Genomic DNA, 10,554 nt, shown 5'->3' on the forward strand with positions numbered 1-10,554 from the left:
AATCCTTTACGTCCTGTCGACCATCAAAAGCACATTAAATACCCTTGGGAAAAGGATTCTTCTGAAAAACCGGCGGCCAAAGACGGCCTTTTGTCTAGCGCTGCCAAAGCAGTGAATGTTTTGGCGGGGGTTCTTCCAAAAAACAGTGGTTCAAGAACTCGAGAAGTTTACGACGCGAGCATAGCAAAACGCACGAATCCTGGTGGTCTCGGAGAAGGAGGCAAACCGGCTTACTTAATGTCCGACGAGGACAAAAAACTTGCGGAACAACATTTTGGCGACCATTCATTCAACTGGGTACTTAGCGACAAGATTTCGTTGGACAGGACCTTAGAGGACGTGAGAGGAGACCGGTAAGCTTCAAGTGCTCTATCTAAAACATACTTATATGTTCGTTTGCGTTAAAGAAGTTCATCTACACCAATGATATTAATTGAATGTTTGATATTCTCGTCATCTGCTTCTCTGAAGCTCAGCTCAGGTTTCAGAAAACCGTTTTTTAACCGGACACTTCCGGTGCGCGGAATTACATGCCTACATTCATCTTGGCTGAGCTTTAGCGATAGTAACTTTTTTAAAATTACAGTTCAAAATTTTCGTTTCAATAAGAATGTTGCATTTAGTAGCCAAATGCACCTCTCACTTTGTTTTTAACTCTGTTAATTTCTGATTAGGTTAGATTTTTTAAAAGACTTAATTATTTTTCGTCCACAAGTAAGATTAGAGGTGTGGATCATCAATTCAGATTTTCCTTAAGGAAGACTCAGCTAATTTGATGTAGTATGTTGTAATAATTATTGGTCGTCATGAGTGGTTAGGATAAACATCAGAATTATTATTTCACTCTTTTTGGCACTTTATTATTTTGTCAATCTTCATAATTATGAATTTGAATTTTTGAAGTTCTGAATTTATCAATTTGAGCATCACGTTTTTCACTAAACTCCTACTAAAACTCGTTTAGGCAGTCTGTGAAATAAAAACCGGAGTATATTAATCTCCATGTGAGGGTTTGTTCATGTTAAAGCTGATATTTGCCATAAATAATTTATTGTGCTTAGTGTGGAAAAGTATTGCTTTGTCTCCAGTTTATATCAAACAATGTCTGTATGATTAAGTCCAACTATTTTTCCTTCCCCGTAGGATAGTTATTTTTCTAACTTTTATTTGAAAGGAATGTTGGCAGGTGCAATATCGAATTTGTCGGCTAGAACCCTAGGTCACATTTAAAACATGGATGTTGAGAAACTTCTGAATACTACCCATGGTATCATTGTAATATTCTGTGACTATAAAAATAATCATCTCTCTGCAGGAATAATTGTGCAGGCTAGTGTAAACTTAAACATTGTAACTCTTAATTCTCCCAACAGTATTTATGTCCAATGTTCAACTTAGGCAGTTTTTAGTTTCTGTTTTGTTATTTGTGTATAGAGTTTATGGTAAAATTTGTTCTGGAGTATCACTAAGCCTTTACATTCTCAAGATTAAATTAGATATCATTTTTCTGCACTGTCTGAGAATTTTCCGTTTTATTTAACAGTATCCTCAGTGGAAATTTAGTTCAATTGTTCTGGAGTATCAATAACCCTTAACACTCTCATGCTTTAGATATCATTTTTCTGCAATGTCTGAGAATTTCCTGTTTGATGAAACACTATCCTTAGTAGAAATTTAGTTCAATTTGATCTGTAATTTGTGATGACTAGTCACAGAATTCAAAGCATCTAGAATTCAAAATTTTGTCAAATCCAATATCCACAAGGTACAAATTGTAGGTGTCATTCCCTGCTTCTTTCAACTTGAGCTTTATTGTTGAGAAAATGTTAATTTTACTTTCAATTAACACAAAGCTTAACAAATCTAAGAGGAAAGTCATTTCTGAGAAAAATTATGAATTTTAAATTAAAATCTTAAAATTGATTTTAAAATAATTGTGTAATTTTTCCCATGTCATGATTTCAAAGAGAGAGACTATAATTTACATGTGATTATAACCTTCTGTTGTTCTTTACAAGTTTTTTTTAATCTTGTTTTAAAGTTTTTTTAATAAAAAATCTTTTGTTTTTATGAAATAGCAGGAATAATTCTCTTTTGCAATGGTACAAAGAATCAAAGAACCAAAAAATTATTTTCATTTGAAATTTTTTTTTTCCAATGAGGCATTGGCAAATCATGTCAGATCAACGAAAGTTGTTTGTTCAGCTGAAAAGATGAACTCAGTGATCAATGTGAATTTGAGACAGAATGATGAGAAAAGGACATTTCTTTGACAGTAGATTATTATCTTTACATAGGAAAAAGCTATTGACCAAAAGTCTTTATACATGATGATGAAAAGTAGGGACAAAAATATATAAGGAAAAGGAAAGCTTCCAATTCTTTGAGAAGCAGAAAAATAAAACTTTTCAAGTGTAAAGTGCTGTTTAGAGTATCTGACATATATAAAGTGCTTAAAAATAAATTTTTAGTCAAAATTATTTTTTAGTCTGGGTTTATTTTTTTTTCCTTTAGCTCCAAGTAAATTACCTTTGATATTTGTTCAACATAGTAAAAAAAAGTAAGAAAATGAGTTTGAAGTTGTTTTAACCAGAAATTATTTAACCTTTATACTTCTTGGGGAAATCAAATGAAATTTGTCTGTACAATGTGAATTAATTGTGGTGAAGAAAAGTGGTGAAGTAATATATCAAACACGAGGAAGAGTGTTTCATCCGATATCCAAACACCGAGAAGTGGTTGAGAAAACGAGGCGCAGCCGAGTTTTTTTTAACCAACTTCAAGGTGTTTGGATATCGGATGAAACACCCTTTCGAATGTTTGATATAGCTTCTCAAACCATTAATAATTCTTGGAGAAAATCAAAGCAAAAGTTCACCAGATTTTATGATAATTAAGATCACATATCCAAACCTCCTTCACGGTTGTAATTTCCTTTGTTTTCTCAGCATGAATTATTAACGAGTTTGAGAAGAGAAAATGAAACATCTACTTGATAATATTATTTGCTTTGACATTACATTCTGAAAGCTAAGATGGAGAGAATTTGAAACATCTACTTGATAATATTATTTGCTTTGACATTACATTCTTAAAGCTAAGATGGAGAGAATTTTTTGGCAGACAGATTGGCATGGAAACTGAAACACATATCCAATAAAAGACAATTTCAAATTCTCAACTCAGTAAATTTGTTCCAGGGACAAATCTTCAACGCCAGAAACAGTGCCTCTAAAGAAAGAGTGTGACCAGTTCAATAGGTATTGGTCTGGATTATAGACAGAGATGAATGACCCAAATGAGCTATAATGCAACAACACTTTTTTTTTTACTTTCATCAAGAGGAGAAACATCTCACAAGATAACGAGAGAAAAGTTTGATGGATAGTTCTATCTAGAGCACACTTTTTGTGGCATTGAAGTTGCTCTGTGATTGTTCATTCCACTGTTCAAATACCACCATTACATGATCAGCATTTAAACATCTTTACTTTTACACATTGATGCATTGATTTTAAAATTGATGTGATCCTCTTACATCACCAGTTGTAAGGCCAAACATAACACATACCCAACAAAGCTGCCAACAACGACTGTCATAATCTGCTTCCACAAAGAACGATTGTCTGTGCTGCTCCGCACCATACACAGTGTCATTAACAGGACGCCACCTGATCTGCTCAGTGGAATTATTGTTGTTGATGACTTCAGTGAGGATGGTAAGTAGCATAAGAAATAGTTTGGACATGCATGTTTCTTTTTAGCAGAACTTAACTCTTAACTCTCTCAAGATCTGATTGTTAAATCTCCCCTCTAGCAGTTATACATTTCCTTTTGAATTAGTTATAAGAATTTGGTGTAAGATCATGATAAAAACTTCTGCCGGATGAGTTTGAGTTTTCTTATTACTACTTTGTTGGATGATGTATGGATGTTATAAGGAGAAGTTACATGTTAATCGCTTCTGGGAGTCAAGGGGTGAACTAAATACATTGTGGTGTAACTTCCTCGTCCATCTGCCATAGGAAGTTTCAACTGAAATTCTCCATTGTCACATGATGCCTTGGTGGTTAGTGCCCAGGCTCCAGTCCTGGTGAGGTCTTTGTGTAGTGTGAAACGGGAGATGGGCGCTTGGAAGGCCAAATTAATTCTCTTGCGCATGCCCTGCGTTTGAGCGTTGTGTTACAACAGTGTGTAATAGCGAAAAACCAATGTAATCTTTGACTTTGATTACTTTCGACTCTCAACTGAAAATGCTCTTTGACTATCATTCCATTCCGGGAAATTATTAACACTTCCAGGTGCCTCACGTCACAGAAGCTGAGATAAGCTTCGATAGTAAACCTGAGACCTTTTCCTGTTGCTTTCCTCGTTACGAGAAAGATGTTTAGTGTTCACATTTTTTTGCTTTTCGTAGAGAGACTTGGTAAACCACTGGATGACCATGTTGCAACAATGAGCAAAGTGACCGTGCTACGGAACGATAAACGGGAGGGGCTTGTTCGCGCACGCTTGAAAGGTGCCTACGCGGCCAAAGGTGAAGTTCTCACGTTTCTTGATTCGCACTGCGAGGCGACCCCAGGCTGGGCAGAGCCTCTTTTGGCGCGAATTGCAGATTCACGCTCCAATGTTGTGTGCCCCGCTATCGAAGTCCTGAATGCCGACACATTTGCGTACCAAGGCTCTGCAAACGCTGATCAGAGAGGAGGATTCGGCTGGGATTTGTTCTTTAAATGGAAAGGAATTCCCCCGGAAGAACAGAAACTACGAAAAGATAGTTCAGATCCTATCAGGTAACAAGATAAAAATGTTAAGAGAGAGAGCAAAATTATTCTTAAAAGTTATCATATTATTCAAAAGGGATTAAAGATGCGGACAGACTTTTAAGCAAAGCTGCAGGTTGATCATGATCCCAGAGTGAAATGAATAGAACGGCAAAGCAATACAGAGTGAATAGATAAAAAGACTGCTGGAAGCTTGATACATTGCGTAAGAGGTTTGAAACTCTAAGCGAGATTTAAAACCATGCTAGTATGCAGTGATAGTTATTGCTTTATTCCACTATCGCTGCATATTGAGAATATTTGAAAAAAGCAACAATCATAGAAAGAAATATTTCAACTTGAGCTAACATGTTGTCCTTATGTCTGTCTCATACTCAGGACCCCCACGATGGCAGGTGGTTTGTTCTCCATCCACAGACAGTACTTCTTTGATCTTGGGTCGTATGACGAAGAGATGGACATCTGGGGAGGAGAAAATCTCGAGCTTTCCTTCAGGGTGAGACTTACTTACTAGCGCAGCTCTAAGTTCATTATTCTGAAAGCTTTTGATTGGCCTTTTTAGAGCGCTTTTTGATTGAGTGTCTTAAGACCAAAACCTAATTAATCACAATCAGAAGAAAGGAAAATACTTTTAACTCTTTAACTCTCAACATCTTATAGTTAATTCTCCCCACTAGCTGCTACACATTTCCTTGTAAACTAGTTAGGAGAATTTGGTGTCATATCATGAAAACAACATCTACCTGATGAGTTTGAGTATCCTCATTACTGCTTTGCTGGATAGTGGATGGATATTAGAAAGAGAAGTTAGATTTCAATCACTTCTGGGTGTTAAATGGTTAAGAGTCATGTGAGGTACATTTATTAAAATACTCAGATTTAAGATTTGGGGATTACTTTACAGATATGGATGTGTGGTGGTCGGCTGGAGATCGTACCTTGTTCTCGCGTTGGTCACGTGTTCCGTAAGTACACCAGCCCGTACAAATTCCCGGATGGAGTGGAGAAGACTCTCAACAAGAACTTCAATCGACTGGCGGAAGTCTGGATGGACGAGTACAAGGAACTTTACTATAACAAGAAGCCACAGGCGAGGAACATGGAGTATGGAGACATCAGTAAGCGCCTGGAGTTGAGGAAGAGATTAGGGTGCAAAAGCTTTAAGTGGTACATAGAAAACGTGTACCCAGATGTCCAGATGCCCGAGTTAAATCCGCCAGCCAGTGGCGAGGTAAGGGATATTTGGTAAGACGAAGTTGCATTGCTGCTCGATCTAAGCTCGAAGGAGCGACGAGAGTTGGTTCTCCAGAACTGGTTGCTAGGTTACTGCAAGTAACCCTCCCCTCTCAAAACCTCCCTTCGCTCCCCTCCACATCAAACAAATCGTAAATTTTTCTGATAGTTCTTACGAACCCATTCATACTCTGAGCTGGGGAAAGGCTTTGTATGAGTAGAGAAGTTTTTTGTCTAAAAACTCAAAAAAACGGCCCAACCAGTTCTGTTTTCAGTTTTTAGCCCCCTAAAATGAGTGACCTCAGGAACCTATCTGACAAAATTCCTGGGTTATTTCTTTTTGTTTTTCGTTTTTATTACTTTTTTTTTTACATCGTGATTATCCCTAAAGTTCCTGTTTCAAGAGTATTTTATTCCTGCTGATATAAAAGGTGTCTTTACCTCTTATAGGTTCGAAACCCGCCAAGTGGATACTGTTTGGACTCGCTTGGAGCCAAACCCGAACACTCAGCTCGAATGGGAGCTTATGTTTGCCATGGGCAGGGTGGAAATCAGGTTTGTAACAGAACGATATAAGAACTTTCGATGTTACCATGGTACAGGTATTGTACTAACAGGAACAGGAGTGTTGATTATATATGAAATAGGAAAATTGGCGTTTTATCTATAACACTATCAGCGTTGATTGAAGAGAATCCAAAAACCAGTCCTCATCGTGAAACAGCTTTAAAGTAACTACTTTACGAGAAATTTGAACAACTTCTGCATTCTGTGAAATTTTAAAAACAACTTTGGCAGTTTTCTCAATTCATGCATCTTGATACATTGTTGTACACAGAACCAGAAGTTTTTTTAAGGCTACTTCTTTTGGAAAACTTTTTAATGACTTTCGAGAGAAAACTTTTTTGCCCCTTGACGCAACGTACGATCATAATATTTCTTTTTCGTATCAAGGAATTCGGACAAAAATTCTCTTATTTCACTGTCATCATGAAAAAATCAAAATAAAGACTTTCAGGGTTCTCTGACATGTCATATCAATACAAACCAATTTGATTTGTAGGCGTGTACCTCCAATCTCTTCAAAACTCTTAAGCGACAATAAGATCTGAGCCTCTCGAATCTTTCCATCGACCGAAAAATCACATAACCTTGCCATAAGGACCCCACAAATTCGCCCCCAAGTTCTCTCCTACGCTAAAGATCGACAGTGAGCTGGAAGTAGTGAGACTGTGGGTACCAGTCTCACTATTTGGAACATCAATTTGCAACGATTGTTGTGGTTTTATTTTATAATCTTCCTTTCTAGATGCTGGTAATGTCGTCAAAAGGCGAGATAATCTTTGAGGAAGAGAACTGTCTTGACGTGTCGAAGTCTTATGCTGGGGCTCCTGTGGAGATCTTGAAATGTCACGGGATGGGCGGCAATCAGAAATGGGAACACGACAAAAAAAGCGTAAGTTTGTATAGAGAGTTCTTTTACTTCTTTTGAATAATTAAAACAAGGATTCAGGGGTATTACCGAGCATTTCGCTCTGTATTTCTTGGACGTTGAAAAACATCCACGGGTTGGAATCTGGTAACTCAAGGCCTCATACCTTCTCGCGGGTGAAGAAACGCCGCGCCGAAGGCTAACATTGAGGACTTCCTTTCCGGCTAGACTTGCATTCCATCAAATAATCAAGGCCTTGAAGATAGCTTAATGCGTCAACCAAAACTGGCAGGAATTGCTTTGTGTTTGTGTCTATGTTTTGTTCCTCGACGTCCACATCCTTTAAACAGGAATGTGATTTCTCTTGGTTACATCCCTTGCCACTGGGAAGAATTGATAGAAAAAGACAAAGGCATGATGTTTCTTTTGGCACGTCAAGTCATAATCATGGTCTTAAATATCTTTGCGGTAAGACACACTACTGAATACAAAGTGTCTGCAATGGGAAAGGGAGTCCCGAGAAGGGCTGAAATTTTATGTCATCTTCTCTCGATTTTCTTCATAATAGGGAATTATCAAACACATCAGTACGGGTCAATGCTTAGATCGTGGATCCATTGGAGAACAGTACGTATTTATGAATCCTTGCGACGGACGCGATTCACAGAGATGGGTCTTCTCCAAGTACAAAGATACATAACACCATCTGAATGTTCCCGCTTTGGAACAAGTTGAATATATCAGTTATCACAAGAGATCAAGCTGAGAGACTCTATTCCCTTTGTGGGCCGTGCTCCTTAGGTAATCTCTGTTAAGTTATTTTTAGACAACTCCCGTTTTTGCAGATCCCGGAAGGATCTAGAAACAGTCAGTCTAGTGTCGCCAATTTTGCTCTGGTGCATATCCCCTGCACAGTCTGTTTGTTCTTCACTAAATCATTCAAAGAAAACGCAAAGTACGTGTCACGTTACACGCAAGAAACATGCGAGGTACTTGTGATATTGTTACCAGGAACCTTGAGTCTAAAACTACTATAAACGTTCTATTAAGCTACGGGGGTGGGGGGAGGATATAATGCCAGGTATTTTCTCTCACCCAGATTTAATGACTTCCATATAGGGCATGTATGTCTGGTCAAAACGCTACGATATTTTAAACGGAAAGGAGACTCCAAAAGACGTATATTTTCGTGCGCAATGCCAAAACAAATGACCATAAAACTACTGTTTTAGAACTTGAGGGAAGGAGGAGACGGGAGCGTACAAGAAAATGATAAGCCAGGACGGGGTTTCTAATAGATGGGGGAAAGGGGCTCATATGAAAGAGGGCTTATTCGAGAATGGGGGGAGGATTGTAGACAGAGAAGGTAAAAGGGGGGGGGGGTAATAGAGCTTTGTTGCATGGAGATAGAATGTTAATAAATTGGGGGTTCAATTCTTAGGGGGGGGTTGATAGAGAGGGAGGTTTGATAGATAGTAGGGCACAGTTGGGGGGGGGGAGGGCGTCTAATAGAGAGAAGAGTTCAAAAGGAAGGGGGCTTGTTCAATCCTTTATAGTAACTTGAGATGGATTACGATATTTGCGAGTTATACGCAAAGAATTTATATTGCGCGCGCTTAGAGTAAAGAAAATATTATAAACGTATACATTAGAAATTTTTTCAGCTTTGCCAGTGATATAGTGTGTGATACACTCAAGTGATCTGCTCAGTTCTTAGTAGGTTATTACGAAGTAGTAGAACATAGCAGTATTGACCATTTTTGAAAAGTTTTTACATTTTTCGATAAATTCAGAGTAGCTTTCGACAAAGATTGACTGTAAATGACGTTGCTGACTAAAACGAATTTCTTGGAATCCCTAATCTGTAATCGATAGCTGTTATTAGATAGTATGTTTTCACTACAGCTGTCAGAAATTGAATGTTTTGTTAAAGAGTTTGGTAAACATTTGACTAAAAAGCTTTGCTACCGTGTGATAGTAATTTAGGGTAAACTGATACCTCTAGGTAGATTCTAATCTTTCAAAGTCTTTGCAACTCCACTTTTGTTTTCCCTTTGTGTTTTTAATTTGTTAACTGAACGTTGCTATGGAGCGCTTTTCGATTGAGTCAAGAAAAACCAAAGCCACCCTAGTCACCGTAGCCGATCAGAACACAGGCTTGGGGACTGATACAAAGCCAATGCAATCCCAGGTTTCTTTCGATGCTCACTCGAAAATTGCTCCAATGCATGTGAAATCTGTTTTCAACAGTGTCTATCTCCCCTCTAAGTTTCACTCATTTATTCTCGTTCACTAGTAAGCTGCAAAGCTAATGATTGTGTGGTGAATGACGCCGCAACTTACCTCTGGCGAGAGTGTAAGAAAATTTACCTTCTCCTACCGCGCGGGAAAAAGTAGCGAGTGCGTTAACATGTCCCTAAGCTAGTTTCATTTGAATTATGATTGGCCGAGGCCAAAGTCTCTGATTTATCCAATGCACCTGGTAAAAAAAAAACCAATTGATTATATACAAAGTTAAACGTGAGTTGGTTTTTACACTACTGCATCTGGCGAAAACCCGGTATCAAAATCTTAGACACCGTAAGGGTGTATTCAATTTCGAGTGTGAGGAAGTGCGAGAAGTGACTGTTTTCCACAAAATACTCAGACAAATTGAATAGAAATTTAAACTATCCATATGTGCGTTCACGCACCATTTTATGATAGTTGTAGGTTAAATAGAATGAGATCTTCAACGTTTCGATCACACTATCCAGGATCGAGAGCAGATGCGAAATTTACAAAATTTGGTAATTTACACTGTTTTTGCAATTTAGAACCCTCCCTTGAATCATTAGCATCTCATCGTCCATTTTCGTAAGTAGACGCGCAAATTTGTGATTGATGCAGTTTTGGCAATTTTAGTGGTATTTTGAAATTTCGATCGTTTTGTTTCTGGCCCTCCTCGGATCATATTTTTGTTTCCCAATTGTTTTGAAATGATTTTCATGTAATTTTATGCTACATATATTTTTATGAAGTAATGATATGAAGTGATTCACCTAAATAAAGTCTTGATTTTGGATAAAAAATGTATTTCAACTGGTGAGTCTTACATTTGCATCG

The 10,554-nt window shown here is 37.8% G+C and overlaps 1 protein-coding gene across 1 annotated transcript in view; it reads left to right on the plus strand.

The window, feature by feature from the left end:
- Nucleotides 1–10,520, plus strand: part of LOC113676566 (polypeptide N-acetylgalactosaminyltransferase 13) — an 11,009-nt gene extending 489 nt beyond the window's left edge. The window contains exons 1-8 of the mRNA XM_027193233.2: nucleotides 1–353; nucleotides 3,547–3,719; nucleotides 4,418–4,793; nucleotides 5,163–5,280; nucleotides 5,689–6,015; nucleotides 6,468–6,572; nucleotides 7,327–7,473; nucleotides 8,018–10,520. The exon at nucleotides 1–353 is cut by the window's left edge and continues 489 nt beyond it. Of these exons, the coding sequence (XP_027049034.2) occupies nucleotides 1–353; nucleotides 3,547–3,719; nucleotides 4,418–4,793; nucleotides 5,163–5,280; nucleotides 5,689–6,015; nucleotides 6,468–6,572; nucleotides 7,327–7,473; nucleotides 8,018–8,149 (1,731 nt within the window). The 3' untranslated portion in view covers nucleotides 8,150–10,520. The remainder of the gene's footprint in view (nucleotides 354–3,546; nucleotides 3,720–4,417; nucleotides 4,794–5,162; nucleotides 5,281–5,688; nucleotides 6,016–6,467; nucleotides 6,573–7,326; nucleotides 7,474–8,017) is intronic.
- The last annotated feature ends 34 nt before the right edge of the window (nucleotides 10,521–10,554 follow it).

Source organism: Pocillopora damicornis, chromosome 9, assembly GCF_964200805.1.
Source record: "Pocillopora damicornis chromosome 9, jaPocDami1.2, whole genome shotgun sequence".
NCBI lineage: Eukaryota > Metazoa > Cnidaria > Anthozoa > Scleractinia > Pocilloporidae > Pocillopora > Pocillopora damicornis.